Source organism: Thalia democratica, chromosome 4 (genome assembly GCF_965202585.1).
Source record: "Thalia democratica chromosome 4, ktThaDemo2.hap1.1, whole genome shotgun sequence".
Classification (NCBI taxonomy): domain Eukaryota; kingdom Metazoa; phylum Chordata; class Thaliacea; order Salpida; family Salpidae; genus Thalia; species Thalia democratica.
In genome coordinates this window covers 74,724,794-74,750,048 of record NC_139168.1, presented here as the reverse complement: position 1 = coordinate 74,750,048, position 25,255 = coordinate 74,724,794, and the positions used below count along the sequence as shown (strand labels likewise).

Below are 25,255 nucleotides of genomic sequence, written 5' to 3'. Positions count from 1 at the left end.
GTGCATTCTTTCGATATAACAGTTATCTAAAAAGGTATGTTGTTCACCCTACCGACAAAGATTATCTTCTATGCGCTTCAAGGTTGTGTTTCTAACAAGTTAAGTGTTTAATTTAAAATTTATCTGTGTTCTTTCAAAAAACTAAAATTACTTAGTATATTAGTTTTTTTTTTTTTGATCGTAAAAGCATTTATACAAAATTTAACTTGCTTATCAACAAGAAGTCAATTGAAAGTCTTGAAATATATCCTTTAAACTGTTTGTGACTTTTGCTTAACTCAAAGAAAGTAAACTTTGAATGAATTATTGATTGAATTTGCGGCAATGTAAAACATTAGGCTGTTTTTGTTTTAACTCAGGATTTTTGTAAACATTTTAAATTATACAAATGAGCAAATTGAATAATTAGTCGCATAAAATTTGCATACAAGAAAACCACATTGACAACGTAAAAGAATATTTTAAAACTTCAAAGACTTTGCTCTCATGCTTTTTAGTCAACTAATTAATTTTAAATTTTTTATATATAACTATGATTAATGAGATTTTGGGACTTGTAACTTTGTGCACAAAATTTAAAAAAAGATTATGACTATAGTGAGAAAATTTGGAAATTGCGATAATCACTAAAAAAAAATTCTTTATATTACTTAACTAAATTTTAATTTTTGATACTAAAAAGAGAATTAAGAACAAAATTAAGAACATGTAATCTCATTTCAACTTCAACTTAAGGTCTAAAGCAAAATAAAGTTTAACATTTATGATAAAGTCTATTTTTACATATACTATTAGTATTATTTTTATATGTAGGATATTTTATCACTTTATCTTTATAAGAATAGATAATTTTATAGTGTTTATTTTTCGACTACAATACTACTTGAAAAATTAGCTAACTGAAACTTAGAAAAGTTATTTTTTAAAAAGTTTTAGCATTAGATAACAAAATTCTATTAAATCATTCAATATCAACCACTCACAGTCCGCCACTATTTCCAGCTTTCACGATCACCTTGCACAAGTTGGGATCGGGGCACAAATCGATTGGGGAATACCCTTCGCTGTTCTTAACCGTCAAATCGGCTCCGTTTCCCGCCAAAAAGTGGGCGATAGAGGCGCTCGTGTGACCCTGACCCTGAGATGTGATCCCCATCAGGACCTGTGGAAAATTTTGTTTCAAGGAGATTGAACATTTTTCTAATTTATATCCGGGTTTGTATATAGTAGTTTTAGATAAAGTTAGTACGTATACAACTACGTTTGAAACAGCTAAATGTAAACAAAATATTTTATTTTTATGTTTTTAATAACGTTAAAAAGTTTTCTTTATTTCCTATTTTCTAAAACATAATGTACCTGTTCAATGTTCATGTTCTTTTTCTCAGTAATAGAAAATAAAAACTTACTTAGTAAAAGGTTAGCAAAAAAAAGCGACTGTAACCACTATAATAACTTATTCATTTACAGATACAGCGTACAAACTTGATCGACATTTATGTCTTTCTTCTCCTGAAGAGTTCTAATCTGCCAAGTCGTGTGTCTCCTCAACGCTTCGTGGAGTGGAGTGTCACCATCTCTATCTTGAGCGTTAACACAAGCTCCTTCTCGTACTAGAAGCTGAAAAAAATTGATAATGAAAATATAATAAGTTATGTGTAGTGTTCTACATGTTTATTTCTGTCTTTAGCCATTAAGCATAATATTTCGCAGAACAGTAGATGTATATAACAATTAAACTCAGCTGAGAACATAAGCATTATCAATTTTTAAACTGTGTATCAATATTAAGGGTCTACGTCTCTGTCTCGCACACCTCGCGCACTGGTCAAAGTATCAAATAAGTATAAAATTATCTATGTCTTAATTCTAAATAAAGTCAACAGGGGACTAGAAGATTTTTTTAAGAACTATACTTTACAGCGGTACTTTACAGCGAACCTTTACCAAAATTAAGTGATGATGGTAACATTTTTTAACAAAAAAAAACATAAACTTTAAAACAAATAAGAGTTATTTAACTAGGGTATAAAATAACAACTATTAATTTATGTAATAGCTTCAAGTTATTTTATGAAATACATAACTTTTAAACAGGTATTTAAACTTTTAAAACATTACTTTTAGTGAGAAACTGTATAATCGAGTGTTTAACACAAACACAGATATTCGTTTATTTGGGTACATAATAGTAGAAATGACCTTTATACACCGTAAACTCTTAATGGAAAACTCTTATGAAAAAATTGATAGTTGCCAAAAATAGTTTTAATAAAATTTAGTACTAGAAAAATTAAGTGTTCATTATTTAAAAATTAAATTATAATGAAAAACAGAGGTCAAACAAGCGTAGGTTAAAACTGCCTACACATTTTAAGTACTACCACAAAAAATTTGTAAGCTTAGTAAATCGATCGAAACTTCTATGATACAACACTTTAAAATATACTGAATTAAGAAGATAAATTTAACTCAATTTTTAGTAAAGTAAAAATTAAATAATAAGTAAAGTAAAGTTAATTTCAAGTAGTAACAGTATTTTAGGTTCTAATAACCGTAGTAAGTTTTAATTTAAAATACTTTACAGTGTGATAGTTTTTTTCAACTTATTTTATCTGAAGCAAATGGATTTTAAGCTTAGTTTTTAAGTTAAATCAAATATTTCTAAAAAATCTTCCTATAACTTTACAATCTGTACTTTTATCCAAACTTTCTACTTTAACTGTTTAATTAAAGCATACTAAAAAAGTTTTATCTAATGCGATTTCGAATGTTCTACTTTTGCAATTGGAACAAAACTGAAAAAATTAAATTTGATAAAATTTATGAAATCACAAAAAGTCTACACGTACTTGGTCAATGTAAATCAAATTAAAAGAATTTTCAAACCAAAACTAATTATAAAGTACCCACAAAATATTAAGTTATTTAAGTTCAAATTTTACTGGTTATATTGATACTTGTAAATACTTTTGAAACTTAATGAAACAAGTTTTACTTTTGTACAGTCTAATATCAAAATGTTATTACTTTTTTTCAATTTTTATTATTATGTAGAAATGACATTCAAACTACTACTCAACTATTTTTCAAGAAAAAATATCGTTGAAAATCCTATACGACATAAAATATTTCGTAATGATAAACTTACTTCAAAACTTTTTCAACTGATTAAACCTTTTCATTTATTTTTAGAAAACAAAATTAGGAAAATTTAAAGTGTATTTTATGTGCTAAATATAATAACCTTGCAAAAAAAGTACACACCAACCTACTAACATTTTCGGCATGTAAATTGAATCAGCATTTTTTTAACAATTAAAATCCAATTAACTGTGAAAGTTTAGTTTTCAAACAAAAACATAAATTTATTTATAAATAGAAATAATGACTAAAATTTCAAGCTCACCCTGACAATCTGAACGTTTTGTTTTTCCACAGACAAATGTAATGGTGTTTGAAGGTTGACATTTTGAATGTCTAAATTGGCGTGACCCTGAAAAAAATAATATTACCAATGTTTAAATGTTTTTTTTTTATAAGTTATAAAAAATTTATTTATAAACTGTTTTTTTAAGTAAACTTTTAAACACTTGACTTATTTGAATAATTTTGGTAGATTACCAGTTTTATTAAAAAAATTATTTTTCTATTAAGACTTTTAGTTTTATTTTAGGTTGACATTTTGAATATCTAAATTGGCGTGACCCTGAAAAAATAAGATTAGCAATGTTTGAAAGTTTTTTTATAAGTTATTAAAAATTTACTTATAGATTACTTTTTCAAGTAAACTTTAAACACTTCACTTATGAACTTATTTAAGAACTTTGGTAGATTACCAACTTTGTTACAATTTTTTTTTTGAGACTTCTAGTTCAAGTTTAGTAACATTAAAGAAAAATTTCAAAAATAATTTCTTTAATTTATTAATTTAATTACTGAAAAAAAAAATCTATGGTATTTAAACACAACGTTTAAATGATTTTTATTTGGCACTTTACTTATAGATATCTTTTTTGAAGTGTTTAAGTCATTTAAAAGGTACACTACTAAACACTTAAATCATTTACAGAATTACAGTGGTAATTTACACATTTCTCGAATTGTGTGTCTAAAAACTGTAACTCTAAGCTTAATAAAGAAATACTAAATGTATTTGTTTTGCATTGTTAATTTAGAAAAAGTTTATCAAGTAAGTATTTGTGAAAACTTTTCGCTCGTAAACCTTGATTTTGGCTTTTATAACTGCTGCAAAAGATAGAGAAACAACAGCAACATTGAAAACTGTTTTGTTTTTATTTAAATGACATTAAAAAATTTTCTACAAAAATAAAAAGCTAAAGGACTAACTTCTTTTTTTTAAATCCAACTTTTACTTTGATGCTTTAGTGTTTGTATTCTTAAATGAAAAATAACAACTTTGAAAAATACGTTTTATAAAGATTTAAGATATATATGGTTAAAAAATTTACACTAGCACCTATTATTGTTATGAAACAATGTTCTGCTTTAACTTGGTTATAAGAAATTGTTTAAAAATTAATTTGTGTTTGAAACGATTGCAAGTTACGTAGATAGAATTTAAAATTTTTGGTTTATTTTGGAGATTTATTAATTTTTAATAAAATATTAAAGAAAGTATTCTTAAATTTCTTGCTTTAAATTACCAGGCTGGACTTTTTTCAAACTAAAATAAAGATTATTTTTATTAAGTAGTTCTTAAAGTTATCGAATGAACTAGAAAGTAGAACTAGTCAAATGTTTTATGATTGTAACTACTGTAAGGTAAAGGTCGCTAATGAAAGCTATACAGATTCTGTTATAAATTTAACATTAAAACGTTTTATTTATACATTAAAAACAAAGCATATAATTTAGATATAAAATTTTCCCAATATAGTTTAATGTAAGTTGATAAAGGCAATTTTATAATACATTTTTTGGTGTCTTACAAGTACAAAATATATGCACTCAAACAAACCACAAGTTAACAAAATACAAAAGTTAGTACATGTATACTTATATCGTTTTTGTTTCATATTCTACACCATAAATAAAATAAAAATGTATTATAATTATATAAAGTTATATAAAACTGTTTTTTGAGTAAAGTTTCAACGGTAAAGCCAAAACACATTTAAATCATTTTTTATTAAGTAACTTTTAAATAGTTGCAAACCATTAATACTTATCTTCAAAATAGTTCGAATACCGAATGTTAACCTAAAAATAGTCAAAGTTTTTTTTTTAGGTAAATTATTTGAGCATCAACTCATATTTTTCAAAAATACAGTAAATTTAAAATTAAAACTGATTATTAATTTGCAACAATAAATTAAGTTATAATAAATTAAGTTAATATATACTGTTTTATGAGATTCTTTTTATTTATAAACTTGACTTAGTTATAGTTTACTATTTAGATTGAAATTGCCTAAAAAGTTTAAAAAAAAAAGCTATTTGCTTTGAAACAACATATTTGTATTGGAAATCTATTCTCATATTCCTATTAGAATTTATATCCGAATTAAGTTATAACCAAATTAGCATTAAAATTAAACATCTGAAATCAACCGCTAATTTGATGTAAAAATTAAACGACTTTAAAACGGTCAAAATCAAGAGAAGTCACATAGCGTCAGTCTGCAAACATTATTAGCTGAAATCAAGTTTATATTCGCTGCTTATTAGGGACATCTGCGCTTTATTCCCATGTCGAATCAGTGTTAGAATTAAAATAAATTAAACCGCAAGCGAGTATAAATAAGTATCAATTAAAATTGTATAAATAAACACTTGTACTTGGTAATTGACTATCAACCGCTGTGGATAGTATTTCATTGAAAGTCACTTATATTTAAATAATTAACAGCTGAAATTAACTAATTTGTATTGGAGGACTTTGACCGTTATTTATAAGTGTGCTAAATTGAATTAAGCTATACACGTTCTCATAAAACGTTTGCTATATTTAGACATGCAATTAGAGTCTAATTTTAAAGAAATTGACCGTTATTAATGGGTAACTGAGTTTAATAAAGTTGTAAAAACGTTTAGCACAGTATCTAAATTAAGAATTATAACTCATATAGAACATATGTATAAAGAGATAATTATTTATTATTTAGTAACACTGCATTACAAGTTGCTTTAAATAGATATTTTAAACAGCTGAATTTTAATTGTTTTTACTTGATGAATTTGATTGTTGCTAACAGTTACTACTAGTCTTAATATGATCAATAAAGTAAAACGATAACTGAGTTTTCAAAATTTAACATAATCCGTTGCTAAGTGTTAATAATGATACTAATTTTTAGAATTACTAATAAATGATGTAAACTAAATTGTTAAAAAATATTGCTTAGTTTAACTATAAGTATTTATTTATTCTAAAAAAATACACTTAATACAATTTTCAATAGTCTAGTAATTTTCAATGGCTTAGTTACTTGATTAATCACTATCTCACTGAAAGCTTATTAGAAATATCTCTATAGTTACCGAAACTTGATTGTTTAGTTTTGAAAACTCCCTTAACAATTAAATTTTATCAATACATAATTTGGTATGTTAATAACAACATGTTTTACTATATTCCAACTTGTTTTACAACAAAATGTGCTTAAATGTACTTATATGTAAATTATCTAAATCAATCATTTATATGTTGAAAGTCTACAATAAATGTAATTACAAACTGTTACAAAAAGTGTTTTTTAATGATCGTACATTGCTCATTGTATATATTAAATTAGTAGTAAACAATTAAAAGTTAGTTTTGTTATAAAGTTTCAAACTTTTGCAAAGTATTTGAATTTTTAAATTGGGTTTTGTTAAATAATATGTAAATATTCCCAAAAGTGTACAATGTACATACAAAATATTTTTTGTTTTATATCTTTAATTTTTTAACTTAATACAAGTACTTGTTGTTGGCACTTTTGTTGTTGTAAAAACAATAATTAAAATACTATTTACAACAGCTTGTAATATAAACTAATGAAAATAAATGATAAGATAGGAATTGAAAACCAAAATTAAAAGGCCACGAATAGCAAATGTTTAATAACTTTTTTTCAACTTTGCCTAAAAAGTGCTTAGTAATGATCAGTTAACATACAAACTAGCTTCCTGATAATTAAAAAAATCAATAACAATTATTCTTAATTTTGCAATTTGTTTTGTCGCAATACAAACTTACTAGTATTTAGATTAGTCAACAGCTGACATTAATACTGCAATTTAACTTGAGTTCGTTGGAATTTATATTGGCTGGCTTTGAATTGGTTATTAATAGATTTTTATAATTGATGTGTGTGCATAATGTATGCATATGTTGAGAAAATTAAACACTTAATAAGTGTAAAAGGCTTTAGTAATGTAGATTGATTTTGATACTTCTTAATAAAGTTTCTTCTAATTATGAAAAAATCAATGGATGATTAAATTTAACCTCAAATTTTGAGCTACAACTTTTTATTGAACTAGTGAAAAATTAAATTTCCAAAACATTTGTATTTAGTTTAATATGGACTTATTTTAGTTTTACTCTGAATTTTTGGATTTTAGGTATAAACAGATTATTTTAAATTTAGAAATTTAGAAGTAAAGAAATTTAACAAAAGCACTAATATTTGGAAGCAAGCTAAAACTATTTCTATATAGAACTTTTAAGTTAAAACAAGGTCAAACCAATCAAATACAAAATTTCCAGTAAATTCAAACTTTAAATTATTTAGCCTAGTTTAGTGTGCGTATAAAAGTCATAAAACTTGTGCAAAAGCTTTAAATTTTACTGCATTTTTACATCGTAAACTTGAAACTGCAGCAACACATTGGAATTTTAATTGTTTCTAATATAATTCACAAAACGTAGGGTTGTGCTTGTTAACTAAATATCTAATTAAAAAACAGTCTTATTGTCTTAAACAGGGAGTTTAAAGCTATATTAAACTTTCGATAACTTAACAGGGTGGACATAATACTTCATTTTTTGTAAACGTAGCAACAGTTTATTACATGCTTTTTTCTAAAAATTTTGTAAACTAATCTTTTTGTGCTAAATAATGAATACTTTAGTTTCATTTACTTTCATAAATCTAAATATTCTAAAAACTAAAATTCTGTTACCCGCTGAGGTTAAACTGTAGACAATTATCATGAATCATCTAAAAAATATTTTTCTTTTATTTTTCTTTTATTATTTATCAGTTAAGAAAAGATCATATTCTAGGTAGTTTGACCTGAAGTATAAGCTATTGTGCTTAAATTGTGCACAGAAAGTAAGTTTTAGCTTTCCATGTTTTAAAGTAAACTGATGAATTTTCATTGGTAATTTATTATTTGTTCAAAGTACGCTTTGTAAAACGTTAATTATTTCAATTCGTTGATTGTATTTTATAACCAGGAGTAAGTTTGTAATTTTTTATAGTATTGTTACAAAAATTGTAAGTTTTGTTGTAGTAAATAGTCATAATTTGAACATTGTTAAGCTTTTATTGAGCTGTTAATATAGATACATAAATTTTTCTAATAAATATTTGTTTTTTTATGTCGCAAACCAACTGCTGCAATGGAATTTGGTGAGCATGAAAGTTGTTTGTGACAGTTACAAATTGCGGCAGTTAAACTTTTGTGAAGACAAAAAACTTATTTACAATTGGGTCATAAAGCATCAAGTTTTGCATGTAATAAAACATATTAAAAAAGTGTTTAGCTCTCTTTTTATTTAAAATAAATAAAGCTTTCAATAACGCAAATATTCCGTTTTAATTATAATACAAATTAAGCTTTTTGTGGCTCAAACCTGTTTTGCTAATAAAAACTATTTTAATTTAAATACAAATTGAAAAACTCTTCTAAACATTGTGATTTAAACTGACGTTTCTAAAACAAAACTAACACTAAGAACACATTTGTTTTAACTTAATTTGAAATTCTGTAGAAAAAAGAATATTTTGGTTTTATATAAAACAACTGTAGAAAAAAACCTGATAGAAAAATTATAAGTAATAAGTAAAACACTTTTGTCCTTGAATTTTCATTTTGAAAACCCTTTTAAACTTTGTTGCTAATGATGCTTACAAGATTAGTTGAAGGATTAGTTATTTTATCTGATTAAGATACTTTAGAAGTACTTGATTGTCAAACAAATATGTAGAGATACATAGTTTGAATGTTTTAGCGATATTTATAAATGATGTAATCTTCGTAGACTTAGATAAGCATATAATTTATAATCAAAAACTAATGTTGACTTGAACACAAACAAAAACTTATATAACTTTTATATTTTTAATTTTTCACTATTTCTATTGAACGATTAAATAAAACATTATTCTTCAGTTTTTTATGCTCTTCTAACAAAATGTAAGTAAAATAAAAATGGGGAATGTTTAAATGAAAAAAAGTCTTATGTTAAATAATTTACTTTTAATAACATATGGGATTTCTTACAACTATTAATATTTTTTATCGGTAATTTTTTATTGCTAATTAAATGCTTATTTATTTACCTTTGTAACCACAAATAACTATATCTTTTGTATGTATTACTCATTTTAAAACCAATCTTGCTCGTTTTTGTAGCTTATGTCTAAACATTATATTACCAACATTGAAATAATATTTAATTTACTAGCTTTAAAAATATATTTCCCATGTTCTTCAGTTTTAACTATTTACTTAGTGTTAGAAAGACTCATAAATGTCAAATTTTTGTAGTTGTTTCGTCTTACAAGTGTTAACATGTATATTTTGAAAAATAACTATCAAAGTTTATTAAAAATTGAGCCACGTGGACATGACTATTAAATGCTGCTAAACGCGGAATACACATCGTCTTATAGATATATACGTTTATGTTATACTAAGCATCTAACAAAATTAATCAACAGTTGAGCAAGGGTACCAGGTCTAATCCTGAATACCAATCGTAAATGATATTGTTAGTTGCGTATACATACAACTATGTTTAGCAACTAACAAATTTTATAATCAATCGCGCTACTTGTAAAATATCATTCAGTGCAGCCAGACTAAGTGCTGAATACGTATCTTATGAAATATATATAAATACAAATATGTTAACATAACTAACAAAATTAATCAAAAGTTGAGCAACTTGTAATTGGTTGTTAAGATCTGCTAGATGTAAAGCTGAGCATCCATTTTTATATTATGTATACTAAATTATTATCTCAGTACAACTAACGAAATTTATCAGGAGTTGTGCTACTTGCAAATGATTATTCAGTGCTGCTAGATGTAAAGCTGAATACCCATCGTCTTTTCTCTCGTCTACCAACCAGGGTCTTGTCAATTTCTCCAGCATAATTTCCATTGCACTGTTGTTAAATGTTTAGTTGAATATGGCATGAAAAATGAATATAAAACATTAGAAATAGGTAAATTTTAAAATTATAGAGAATATACGATCAGAATGTTATATTTTATGCCCTTTTTATGTTTTATAGCATACGACATTTTATTTTAACTTCTCCAACATAACTTTCATTCTGTTTTTCTGTTAGCATCCAATTCACTGTTATTATATTTTTTATCATACTTTAGTTTTAGTTTAATCTGGTTGAAGGCTACTTTTTAAAAAATTAACTGAAATGGCAAGAACTTACTTACTTTATTTTTATGTTTTATATTTAAATATATTTTTGATTAACCATGAATAAAACATTTAAAATATTTAATTTAACGCATAACTTTTTTTGACAGACGCGTTTCACCGTTGTTAACTTTTAGGACACCTACGTCTTAATATTTACAAGTTCTAAGAATTTAACTTTTGCTTTTATAATATTTGGACAAAGATTTCATTAGTTATACAAAATTAAATCGACACATAAGTTAAATGTTTAAAATTATTAGAATATAATTATTAACGATATTAAAAGAAACCAAGTTAGCTTTTAAAAGGTGCTATCAATAGCTTGTTTGTATAATTATATTCTACTTTTATAAACAAAATGTTAAATTAGTTATTATGTAAATAAGTTTAACAGAAGCTAAGAGTGCTTCTATCAAGATTCAAGCGAAAAATAAACAATAATAATTTAAAGAGTAAAAGGAAAACTATACATAATAAACTTTCTAGTGTGAAAATAGTATATATTACAAAACTTAACTTGTATTACAAAAGTTTTATAAGAAAAAAGACATAAGTAAAATAAAAGTAAGTCAAGTAAAATTATAGATAATATTTCCAATAACATACGTCTAACAAGTGTTCATAATTTATCAGATTGTATAACAGTATTATACAACATTAAACAACCAAGCTATTTCATACACTTTATGAAATTTGATAGCGCGATTTTCAAAAAACATTTTGCACGTAAGTAGGCCTTAAATTATAAATTTTAGTTAATAATTTCTTAATACATGCTATCCATAACCTTTGTGTCTAATAATGCAATATAAAGATTCATTTCGTATATTTGATGAAACTTAAGAGTGCAAGTTTCATAACATAATCTAAAAAGTGATTTGTACGTATATAAACCTTATTTTATAAAAAACATAATTTGTTTTGCTACCCATCATGACCTTTGTGTTGCATAAGGAATTTTTTAACAAAAAAGTATAAAAAAATTGTTTTGTATGTATGTTATGCTATATTTATTTATTTATTGGTTTCTAAAAAAAACTTTCAAGAAATTTTCTTTTAATTTGGTTTAAAATAAATTTAGATAATAAACATATATATTTTTTTTACTTATAAAAGGATTTTCAAGTTTTTATTTTTATCTAATTATGCTTTTCATATGTTTCTTGAAGTTATGGACATTGAGTAAATAACAGCAATTAAAAAAAAATCAAGTTGTAGCATTATCAAAGTATTTTTTTTCTATTATTATCAATTTGATCTTTGTTATGCAATAGATTTTTTTAAATGATAATAAACTAAGAAAACCAATTTTAATTCAAGTTTTATTTGGTTTAATTAAGGTTAAAACTAAAATACACGAAAATTTCCAGAATAAGGTTATCTGAATATTTTTACTGTTTTTATAATTATTAGGGTTTTAGAACAATTTTGACGGCTTTATGTAATAAATTTTCATTTAAAAATTATCTAACTACTTCATTTTATATACATTATGAAATTTACGCTTACGTTTCAAATAGCAGCAGTAAAAAATAAAATTTTATTTATATGTACTTAAAGTTTTATAGATAGGAATAACCCAATTTAGATTTACCAGTGGTTTTATTTTATGTTGTAATATAATTAGTTGGTCATATACAATTCAGATTTACTAATGATTGTTTAAAATAGTATTTTTAAACATTTTTATTTTAATTTTCATAGTTTAAGTTTTTTCAGGTAATGCTTGGCTTCCTAATTGAAAAAAAACAGTTCAATGCACATTTTATTTTAACCTTGTTAGTTTATTACCATAGCCTAAAAGTATTAACAAGTTTACTATCAACTATGAAATAACCATAATTTTTAATGATGTGATTCTAAGTGAATTTTTTCACTTAGAAATTACATGATTAGTTATAAAATATTAAGAAAAAAATTATAAACTTTTTATTTATATTTCTCGAGTTTTTGTTAACTGCATTATACTTTTTTAGTTTAATTTCTAAAAATTTATTCTAAACGGTTCTTTGAAAAAGTTTTATCTTGATTTTATTATTTTAATACAAAAACAGGCTGTTCTTTAAAGTAAAACTTAAGTTAAGTTTTTAGCTATCAGAAAAAAGGTTTAAAGTTAAAAATAAAAAATTGTTAGTAGTATGTTGAAACTGGTTAAATGTGTCATTTTATTCTAAAGCGTTTATATTTGTTTATAAATAAATTAAACTTTAAGTTTTGCACTAATACCATAAAAATTTAAATCTTAATACTTATTTTACGAAACATTGAAAAGTTTAATGAATACTCTCTTAAAAACTAATTAAACTTTGTATATATACATATGCCCTAGTGTATGTTACCTGAAAAAAGCAATACAATATGTAAGAAATATTAACAAGAAGATATGAATTCTTAATAACTTTCAGAAGTAAAGATCAAATAACAAAACAACTGTATTTTGGTGTTATTAAAGTAGAACAATTTTTAAGTATACCATACTTATCATCAGAATTATCTCATTCGATTAATTGAGTAATGTATAATTTATTAGAACTTCACCTAAACAATAGAAACGATTATATAGTGTCCATCATTAAAGTTTAATAATTGCCTATCAGTAACTTATCTCTAAAGGAAGACATAACAAATAAAGTCGAATAAAAGTTTAAATAGTCTGCTCAACTTTAAATCATTGCATCGACAATTATGACATTATCTGTGTCTTTTCAGATAAAAATAGAATAAATCTATTTTATTGCCTTGTAATTGCATTATCATAAAGTTATCTGTTTATCTAAGGAAAATAAATTTAGTTTAGTTGGAAATAAAATAAATAATTGTTTTAGTGGTACATACTTGTCAGTTGTTTCCTAAACAAACTAATTGCGCGTAAAATTGATTGATTTATTTTATAATGTTATCCGTTTTAATCAACCTGAGTATTCGTAAAACTTTTTAATTACAAATGACAAGATGTGGTAAACCATGATAAAAATATCTCCAATTTATTCTTATTGCAGTAGCTGTATTCGTTTGGTTTAAATAATGTTGTCTTTATTCAATTGACAATATAAAAATATATTCACTTTTAAAGCAATCTTCACCTTATAAATTTTACACTTTTTTACTTTTTGTTATTAGGATTACCTAATACAGAAATAGTACTACTATTGTAGTAGTTTGTGAGCCTTAATGACTGGTGCACAAGTATAAAGTTTATTTCAACTTTATAAAAACTAAATCCATTAGCACTGAACTTTCATTTATATATATTAACTGACGAACATACTACTATAAAAGAAGATTGTTTTAAAATTAGTTATATTTTACCAACTGAATTACAATAATAATAATAATAATAATGATTCATTTCGTCGTATTTCTCAAACTTCTTGATTAATAAAGTTAGTAATTATTTATAGAAATTACTTGTAAACTTAGTTGTACATACTATTAATTTTGCTTTCAAATATATTAATTTAAACAATAATAAGCTAATAAATTAAAGCTTAGATAACAATTTCCTGTGCAAATTTCAGTTGTTTGTTTAAGCAGCTCTCAGTAAATTTATATAAAACAACAATTCAATTGTAGGGTAATCACGCGAATAATAGTGAACAAAAATAAATATTCAACCAAATATTTGCGCTGACAATTAAATTTCGGTTGGAAAGTTATATAAATTGTTTAGTTGTTTCGGACAAATGCTTTTGTTTAATTATAACTCATAGTTGAGATCGAAGTTTTCTTAAGTTTCTATATAAGTTTGTTTACAGTTAGTATTTAAATATTATTGTGACGGTACCGGTCAAAAATTTTATTGATATTACCTTTTTTTATATAAGTCTTTCGAGATTAGAACATATAACCTTAAAAACTACACGTTATCAAACTTTAATCTAGAATAGGTAAAAAATAATTAATCCGTAAAATAAAAAAAAGACTTTTTAGCTAAAATAATCACCCTAAATTGATAAGTTTTCAATAATGATTCATTCAAAGAAATTTAGTATTGAGTAATTTTTTAAGATAATTAAAGTTTAAAAACAAAAATGCCCATTTTTTCACAAAAAGTGAGCCCAACAATTGTTTTAAAAAGATTAGAATTTAAAAAAAAATGTTTTTAAAAGAAAATAACTGCTACATAAGAGCTTCTTTTAAAACAAACATTAAAATTATTCTGTTGTTACCGCTGGCAACAAAAAATAAAGTGACCTAATTGTTGAAAGTTTATGCAACTGTTTTTTTTTTGCCAACGATGAAGCTTCAGTTCATACTAAACTACAACTTTAAAGTAGTTTATAAATTGTTTGTTACAAAATTTAAAGTATAAAGTTACATAACTTAATGCTAAAAGTAATTTTTTATTATGTACCAAAACAACATTAAAACAGGAGCAACTATAGTATATAAAAGTATGCAGTAGGTTAAGGCAAAGCTGGTATAAGCAATTGTGTACAGGAATAACTAAAGTCAAAAATCATTACTACAAAAGTTACCGTTGATGAAATTCATAGAACTGCTTGACACAAAAAATTAAAAATATATCGCACAATTAAAATGCCTTTTTAAAAATAAAAAAATTCTGAGAAAACCAAACCGCTAAAAATGCATTGAAAAATTGCTTTAGTTATATAACTACAGTAACCTCTCGGATCTTTACGCACTCGTGACGTTACGCACTCTCGTTTAGTTACGCATTTCAGAATTCTAAAAAATTCAGAAAATAAAAATTTTAATGTTTTAATATCGCACAAATTAGGTTTAATGTATATTTATAATTTAAAATATGTTTTTAAATGCTAACTTACCTCTCTATATCTTTAGACTTTGTAAATTTATGTTCCTTGACTTATTGATAAACATTTAGTTATACCTCAGTATATCAGAAATTTTGTTAACAATAAGAGATTAAATCAAAATTCTGAAATAAACATGACTGTGTTTAATAATGAAATAACGAGAGTTTAAAACACAAAGAAATAATACAGCAGTCTTGCCCTATATATTAATAAACACCATTTTATAATTGTAAAGAAATTCTTAATTATAAATTGAATTTGCTAACTAGTATAGATTATAATTGTCACATATAAATAAAAATAAAGATAATTTCTACCTATTATTAAAATAGTAAAATTATTTCTGATCGTATTATTATCATTTTATAGAAATTCAAATCCTTTTTATTAAAATATGTATAGTTTTATCTGTTGTTTTCATATTTATAGATGAAGTAAACAAATAGTTGAAAGTGCCCAGTCTGGCTTTAAGTAGAAGCAATATTAAAAAACAGCCATTATAGTGAGTATATTTGGTACCTCTCGTTTCTTTACGATCTCTCATATATTTACGCACTTTTTCTGTGGAAACAATGTGCGTAAATAAGCGAGAGGTTACTGTAAGTACAAAACATTAAAAATACTTATATAACTAAAGCTTTATTTATCTAAGAACTCTTAACTATCGTGTTGGAAATAATTTTAACCAAGTTTAAATCTAACATTAGTTTTACGCTATTTCTATTTTCATAAAGTTCATACTACTTATATTTTATTCTTTATTACATAACTTATTGAGATATACACCTATTAAGTACTTTTTTATAAAACTTTATTTAAAACAAATCAAAACTAACTTTATTGACGTTATGTGATATGTTTTAAATTTTACATTTTGCTTGTTTTTTTCTTAACAAAACAAATTAAATTTTATTAAGAGCATTATGAATGTTGAAAGTATTTAATTCAAAAGTATAGCAACAGTAGCTTAATCAAAACTTATTATAAAATGCAAGTTAAAAACAGAAAAATAAAAATAAAACCAAATGCACTAAAATAACGTCAAATAATCAATTAAGATATATTTAAATTATATTTCTCACGATTTTCGAACACCTTAAGTGGTTTTCACTTATTCACCACGATATATTTCAGATTATTTTAAATAGAATTATCATAAAGTAATATAAAAATATTAAACTTTTTTAACAGTTAAAAAAGCTTTTTCTAAATTTCACTCAGTTAACCTACTTTAAAACACAAACATTTCAAACCAACACGTAAAGTTGTGTTTACGTGCTAACAAACATTTATTATAACTATATTTCTGTAAAATAAGTTAAGTTACATAGCCTAAAAGTATAAATAAGAAATAAAAGTTATCTAATGAAAAACGAGAACAAACTATAATAACAATACATTATACTAAGGAAGTTATTCCATTTCAAAAAACACAGCAAGTTTTTATAGGACAAAGTTCACTTTATTTTTTATTTCAATTTTCCTTATTGTCAACTTGTGATTGTTTCAAATTCAATAAAACTTATGACTAATTTTTTCCCTATTAACACTTTAAATAATACACGTGCTTTAAAAGTTACTCCTGTTATTAAAACGCGTATTAAAACTGTACAAAACTTTTAATAAACATTACAGAATGCCTTTTATGTTCCTACTTTGATATAAGTTCAACACAAAAACTTCTGAGCAACACTGGTGTAATAACTAATAATTAATTTTTTTTCCAACAAGGTCAAGAGTTTATGGAATTGAGCAATAAAAATTTGACATTGTTGTATTTCTAAAGGTTCATAAGGACAAAAGTATTTCAGTCAATGTATTAAGTATAAAGTTTGTTACCATTTCTTTTAAGTTGATTAAACAGGGTGTTTGATTAGTAATACTTTTTTTGTAAAGTTTAAGCAATTTTTATTACCACTGTGCTTTTATAATATTTACAACTAAAAAGTTAAAAAACATCTATATGCAGCTGTACGTTTAGCTTATGGAAAGCAATAAATAAACATAAAACCAAATTAGTATTAAGTTTATATTGTTTTGCATTGAATGTATAAAAATTTTGACAAATAGTTAATGAGTAACATTTTTACTTCAAGCTTTGTTCTAAGGTGCTTAATCTTCAAGATTTTTCTGTGTAGAAAAGACATACTAACCTGAAATAACAACTACCAATAACATTTTTAGCTTCATAAAAGGGTAACAGTTTTATTCAAACAACAATATAATTGTGTAATTAAATTGTTTATGTGCAAAACAATAAAAAATCTGAAGTTTAGCTTCAAATTTCCTTTTTTATTCAAATTTGTCTGCTTAAAATGCGTCATTCACATAAAGAAAAGTCAACAAAAAACAGCGATAAAATCGAAACGTAATCTACTTAACCTGCCACCGAGCAAAAAAAAACGCGCAGGCCAGCAAACGAGGCGAAAGGAGCCAAGCAGCATGAAAATCGAAGCAGGCCAGCTAGGAGGTGAAGCAAGAAGCGGCACGAGCTAACAGGCGCGCGCGAAGAGAGAAGCAACCAAATCAGCCACGCTAGCGGGTGAAGCAGCAAGCAAGGCAGCGAACGCAGTTTACCAAAAACGAGCAAAGAAGTTAGCAACGCGCAGGCGTATCAAGCAACACCGACACGAGCTAAAAACTTGCCTTAAACGGAGCACAAACTGTAACGTCAACTCGCTCTCACAGCAATCACTGGCTTATTTTAAACTTTCGACAGCTGATTGCGACTTGCTTAAAAAGTATGCTGCCATCTAGTGGCGGCAGCTGAAATCAGCTCGAGACGCAGCCAATGTATATGGAAAGCTTCAAGCCGACACAATCTCGGTTGGAGACAGCTGTCTAAATTATATCTGCTGCGTTCGATTGGAGATTATCTGTATACGCGAATTCGAGTTTTACTTTTTCTGTTTGAGAGCAAGGTTATCTTGCTTCTGGTGTTATGACGTCATACAGGCGACACGTTGTCGTAATCGTGACGGTATAAAAGCGTTGGGACGGGTGCTTGGAACTATCAGTTGTTTGGCACAGCAGTAATGTGAAGACAGAGAATTTAAAAATTGAAGGCTGTAGTGAGCATTATAACTTTTAATGACAAGTATTGAAAAAAAAATTATACAAAAAGTTTGTTTATAATGTTTGGATTTTAGTTTTAGCAGTAATTATTAGCTTATGTAGATAATAACAGTTGAATGGTTGAAAAGCTATACAGCGGTAATTTTTTGATACGTCAGCACAAATAAATAAACAGCTCAGCAATAGTTTAAGCATCAGTCGATTTATCAACAACCAGCACAAGTAGCTGGAAGAATTTTATCTCTTTTGGCAGCAACTTTTAAAAGAGAAAACTTGCTCTTACAGAGAAAGCATAAAAACATAAGAATGGTTTTTACACATTCAGCAAAATTACCGCAAGTTAAAACAAGTTTAATGACATTTCTTAAAATGTAGTAATTTGCATTGTGAACAATTAATTAATGGAAATTTATCAAAAAAGCTTCTGTCTTATTTGGCAGTAGCTTTTAAGGAAAATACTACAAAGTAATAATATAATCTTTATGAATTAAATTAGCTACTTAAATTTACTTAACAAGCATCAATAAAAACCAATCATTTTCTTATCTTTTCTGGCACCAACATTGCATCAGAATTCAGAGAGATTTTTTTCTTTTGAGACTTTTTTTGTTTTAGTGAGAAAATCGGCCGGCGATTTCCGACGAGGAAAAAAGAATCGCTTTTTTTCTAGATTGCACGGCGCTTGTACAGTATTGCGAAATTTGAAATCGCTCACCCGTGACGCTCTCTTCGAAAAGTGGGGGGTTATTGGCCCGCTATTACCAACTAATTCGAAGCTGCTTATGAAAACTTTGAGTTTTGAATTTTCACAAAATAAAAATTGTTATAGCTTTTAAATATTGAGCGCGATATTTTACTTTTGTTTATACAAACTTAAATGGTTTTTGCTTGTAATTTTAAAATATCTCTTTCTTGAGTAAATTTATACATAAAAGTATTAATCTCTACCTAAACAATAAGTTTTAAAAGCATAATTAGAAAATTTAAGTTTAAAAAGCTCAAATTCATAGCCAGTTATGTTAAGGTTTCGTTCATTTCACTAATAAAGTTTAGCACGTGTTTATATATTTTTCTTAATACTATTACTTTTAAAACATCACAAAAACTTTACATTTATAAGTATCAAAATTACAAGACATAACTTTCTCAAAAACCAATAAACTCATTATTAGGCACGCGTTGGCAGTTATGAGTAAAATAAGCAATTAATTCTGACTACTTAAAAGCAATGAGAAAGTAATGATTAGGGTAATTATGCTTGAAGTAACTTAATAAAGCACATTTTACATTTAGTTTAAAATATATGTAAAAAAATTACCAGCTGTAAATAACAGTTTAAACATCGTTAGAGGGAGAATATAATAAACATTTATGGCAATAATTACTACAAGCATAAGAATTTCTTACAAGAAAAGCTATAAAAACAACATATTAAAACGTAAGCTGGATACAAGCAATTAATATTTAGTCATAGAAACAAAAACTAAATAATCAGTTTTAACGCACAATAAATTATCCTTACTCCTTGTTTAATAAAAACAATTGCTATATTTATAAATAAATTAAATACATTAATATTTAAGTATATAAAAATTACAAAAAAAAGATAGATAATTTAGCAAAGCATTAGAGAGTATAATAAAAGAAAAAAAATTAAAACATATAATAGCTGTTTCATTGCGGTTATCAAGAGATTGAGAACAAAGCAAGTTACAGGAAAACATAACCAATAAAAACTTGGGAAATATTTAGTACAGCTGATAATAGTTTTTCACGTTTCGTTTTGAAGTACAGCATAAAAACATAAAAACGAGATTTTATTGAGAAAGTTGGAATAAAAAGCGTGTAATTCAAGTATTTCAAGTTTTTTTAGTAGTTTTTTTAGTGGTATGCAATTGCAAAAGATGAAACATATTCAAAAAAGTGTAAATATGGGAAATTTTTTCTGGATTTTTTAGCTTTAAAGTGGCGGACAGGCGCATATTTTAAACAAAAAATGAGTAAAGTGTTCCAGTAGTCTAAATGATAGTAAATTTTCATCATAAGAGCAATTTTCCAATGAGGCGTCCCAACTTGATTGTCTGCATTTCAATCATTTCATTGTTCCAGCAAGCCTGTTGAATTTCCACTAAAATGCTGCGTTTAAAATAGCTCTCATTGAGCACTGTAAGCAGCTTTTCTATGCTCTTTCAGAGCAAAATTACCCCTGCTTTTCATTGTTTTACACTCGAATTTATTTACTTTTACATGACTTGTTTTAAAACGTTGGCAATAGTAGATGGGTTCGAATATTTTGAGATCAGCTAATAGGAGATTATCTGTGATTTGCAATAAAAGAGCATTGTTTTTAATAATGTATGCAATTTTATCAAACAAATCACACATTGTTTGTTTACAACAATTAGTGCAAGCCAGTAGCTTAAAATAGTTGTTTCTTGTTCATATAATCTTATCAAACATCATTTATTTTTTCTAATTTTGAAGTAATTATTTAATCCATGTTATAGCCTTGTGTAAAAATATTTTACAAACTTTTAATACTATTAAAAATTAAATCATATTAATCTCCAGTTTACTAATTAACAATCATAAACTGTTTTTATCAAACACAGTTTTTTATATTATATATATAGAATTTTATAGCTTACAAAAAGTTATTGCTGCAAAACTTAATAAACACACCCAGTCTTTTGAAAAGACAGAATTATATAAAATCAGTTATTGTATCTAAAATATTTTCAAAACATCAATTAAATACAAGTTCATATTTTTAATTGCAAACATGATAAATAATTATTAATTAAAAATTAAAATCAAAATATTAAAAAATAATCAAATAAATACAAATACATGTTTTTAATTGCAATAAAACCCAATCGCACGTAAATTGCATATTCCCGCTTCACTCACAAAAAAATTGTTGCATGTACGAGTAGAAAGTTCGCGAACAAAAGTGGCGCGCATCGAAATATTGCGCAACCGAAAAGCGAGAGAAGGCAAGAGAACGCGAGAGAGCGAAACGAGAGAGTTGATGCGAGAGAGGCGAGAGAGAAAGTTTTGTTGGCAGCCTGCCTCTGCGCTCGGTCGATGGAATTGTTTCAGTCAGCAGCGAAAGGCTGAACATTGGAAGGAAAAAGTTTTGCAGAAAGTTTAAAAATGTTAAGCAGGAAAAGTTAGAAAAGTAAGGTTTAAAAAGTTAAGGCAATTTAAAATTTAGCTTTATATAAAACTAGAGCTCTTACAGTCTAAGTTTGAAATAAAATTAAATTTATAATTATTAAGAAGCAAACAGTGTGATGTTAAGCAAACCTTTCAGCGATGAAAATAAATATATTAAGAAACTTCTAGAAGTTTTGAGAAATTTGCAGATGAAAGCTCATAATTTTAAGTACTTATGTGTGCTATAAAAGAGCTGTAGAATGCTGTTAAAGTTGTTAGGTGGCAAAATACTGCCTGAGGCTAAACAAATAGCTAGTAAAATTAAAAATTTCAAAAAGCAGCTAATAAAATTTCAATAAGATTTTAACGCAGATAAACATAAAAAGTTAACAAAAAAAAGTTTAAAGTAAATTGTAAGCAACTTATTAGTTAAAAATTTATGAAAAATTTCAGCTCAAGTTTTGAAGCTGATAAGTTAGCACTGTAGGTTTTGAAATAGCTGGAGGCAGAACAGCAGAGCATGAAATTTGATAGCGAGAGCAGAATAATGCCGGTTAAAACAACAGGCAACACAAGAGAGCCACGAAACAGTGAAAATAGTTTGAATGAAATTTGCAGCACTCTATACGTACTTTGTTGTTGTTGCATACTTGATGTGCTGTTTCTGGTGTGATGTGTGGTGTTTTTTAATACTTATTTCTAGAATATTTATTTTAAAAACTTTGAACTTAAGAATAAACTATTTTTTCTAAAACTATTTTTTGTATAAAAGGTTCTTAAAATTAATTAATTCTTAAAAAAAAGAAGCTAGTTTAGATCAATAAGCTCAGTTTTTTTTTTTTTTTTGAGACAACAAAAAGCAGTTGAATTTTTGAGCATAAAATTCTTGAAGGTTGCAAGTTATAAAGACAGATAGAAAAGTTGTTAACCAAATAAAATTTGTATGCTGTTTCTATTTGTATATTGCTTACCAGGTCCACATGCTTTTTTACATTGCTCAACATATTATGTGAGTTGTGGAATGTAAAGAAGTATGTGTTTCTGGCAATGGCACTACCTACAAAGGGTATTACCCTTTTAAAAAGGACCCAAGAAGCTTATTTTGGCTATTAAAACCCCAAAACCTGGATGAATTATGAAATTTCAAAAATTATCAGAAGAATTTCCACACTATGAAGAACATTCTAGCTTGATTGAGCAAAATTTCTAACTAAAAAAATAAAAATACTCATTGTTTAACCAAAGCCGGTCGGGGCGGAGCCAAATCTTTATTATGACGTCACAAAGATTTGGTCCCCTTCAACCAGCTGTGGTGGTGAGTGCTTGACAACAGAGACCAATTTGCTTGGTCACCATGGCATGTTGGAAAGTAAGTTTAACAAGTAAGTTTTAATTGTAAGTAGATAATTAGGCGAATGTGTTAAGTTGGGTGTCTTGTTATAAGTTTTTGGAATGAGTTCTAAATGAAAAGCTTGAATAATTAAGTAACCACCAATTAAGTATGTTTATTAAATAAAAATTTTAGAATTACTTTTTGTTTATTGTCTTGACTGAGTATAGGGTGTTACAAAAGTAATTTTTTTATTTTCTAAAACAAAAAATATACACTTTTTTAATTAGTCAACAACTTATATCATTAATGTTTTAGACTTAATTTAGCATTAACTATAGTATGTAATAATAATGACTGAAATGATATGTAATTATTAGTTTTGTTAGTCAGCATTTAATGTTTTATTGAACATGGTACGTGACTATTATTAAATTACAAGTAATATTAAATAAGTTTGAATTTCTTTAAACTTTTTACTTAATTTTTTGTTACTGTAAAAGTTTTGAATGATTATAAAAAACAATACTTATTAAATAGTTTTCATACTAAACCATATTAGTTGTTGAAAACAAAATACACATGATGTTTTTAACAACTACATGTGACAAAAGTTAATTACTTGTTTTTGACTTGTACCCCAGTTCGACTAAGATTAATTAGCCGATTTCAAAGAAGGGAAACAAAAACAATCTGGTTTTAAATTCAGAAAACAAACTTGTTTTAACTCAGGTGAAGGTAATTAGGCTGTAAAATATAAACTCAGATAAACTTTGCTACAATTAGAAAAAAGTTTATAGGCAACTCTAGCATGAAAGTTTAAATAACTTTTAAGCTTATTTTGAAGTTTTTGAAAAGTATTTATATTTTACTAAGACTGTATAGGATTATTGTGGTTGTTTTTATTTTAAAATAAAAGGTTTTTTTTACAAGAAATACCTAAATACTAAATAGTTAATATTTACTTTTTTCTTTAAAATGGTAAAATTTATTTCTATAAGTAATGCCATATAGGGCTAGCTTTAGTAACTAGACAAAGTAACAGACTCATTTAAACTTTTCAAAATTAAATATTTAACTTTTTCAAACGCTAATTAATTATTTATTATATATGAAACTAAGCATTTTAAAGTTTTAGAATTTTTTATTCAAAGTAAAAAAAATAATTTTAAATTAACTTATTAAAGGTTTATAGCTTTTTACTTATAAATGTTATAAAATTGTTTTAAAGCATAATAGAGAATAATCTTCCACTTGCTTTTAAAGGTTTCATATTTCTGTTTTACGTTTATATTATTTCCGTTCATGAATTTTTGCGTATAAGGTTTTGCTTAAATGCATTTCATTTTGGTTTTCAGTTGCAAGCTAAAACTGCAATCTACTTCTTAAAATATTTTCTTAAAAGTTTTCAACTTAATAGAATAGTTTGTCAAAGCTAATACTTGAAGAAAGAATTTATTTTAGACTTTAATAACACAACAGTCATTCGTGTTTGTCATACTAACTTAAAGTTGCAAGACAGTTTGCTGCAAAACAAATTATTTTGAAATAGTTTTGCTTAATTTTCAATTTTTAATTTATCAATTTGTAATATATTTAGCAATTCCAGTACTTTAACAAACGTTCAATTTTTCTCTCAAAATTTTTTATTTTTAAACAGTACATTGGTATTTTTAAGTGGTGGTCCATTGTTTTAAGTGGGATTTGTTGTTAAATTATTGTTTAATAGTGAAATTTTATCGAAACAACTTGTTTCAGAGTTGTTAAACATCTAATTTTAAAACAAAACTCTTCTTTAAAAACTTTTAACTCTCTTTTTACAAAAAACTTAAATTATTAGTAAATGGACATCGTACCCATATTTGATAAAACACTTTACACTTGCCAACTAAGCAAATAATTGATCAGTTAACGCTTCACTGACTTCAAGAGTGAGAGAGACTCTTGACTTTTCTGTCTCTTTCTATTCTGACTTTCTGTCTCTTTTGTATTCGGGCACGTATCTTGTACTAACAAGTGGTTAAAGTTATAGTTGCTAAGACTTTTAAAAACTTTAATGATTTTTAATTATCCTTTTCTACATTTTGATATTCTTTAGTGGCAAGTGGTTTTTAGAATTTTTTTATCAAAAAAACTTATGGTACTCATATATTGCTCTCCTTTATGTTTTGCTGACTTTGTTTTCATGCCCAGCCAAGTATCTTGTACTTTAATCAGAGAAGCTTTTAACTTTTACTACTGTAATTTATCAAGTGATTTGATAGTTAATTGCACTTATCTGTT

The 25,255-nt window shown here is 25.7% G+C and overlaps 1 protein-coding gene across 1 annotated transcript in view; it reads right to left on the bottom strand.

The window, feature by feature from the left end:
- Positions 1-25,255, bottom strand: part of LOC145834532 (E3 ubiquitin-protein ligase MIB1-like) — a 77,657-nt gene that overhangs the window by 6,573 nt on the left and 45,829 nt on the right. The window contains exons 20-23 of the mRNA XM_082941977.1: positions 10,217-10,349; positions 3,410-3,496; positions 1,486-1,620; positions 984-1,162 (exon numbers count right to left, since the gene is read on the bottom strand). Coding sequence (XP_082798103.1) covers positions 984-1,162; positions 1,486-1,620; positions 3,410-3,496; positions 10,217-10,349 — 534 coding nt within the window. The remainder of the gene's footprint in view (positions 1-983; positions 1,163-1,485; positions 1,621-3,409; positions 3,497-10,216; positions 10,350-25,255) is intronic.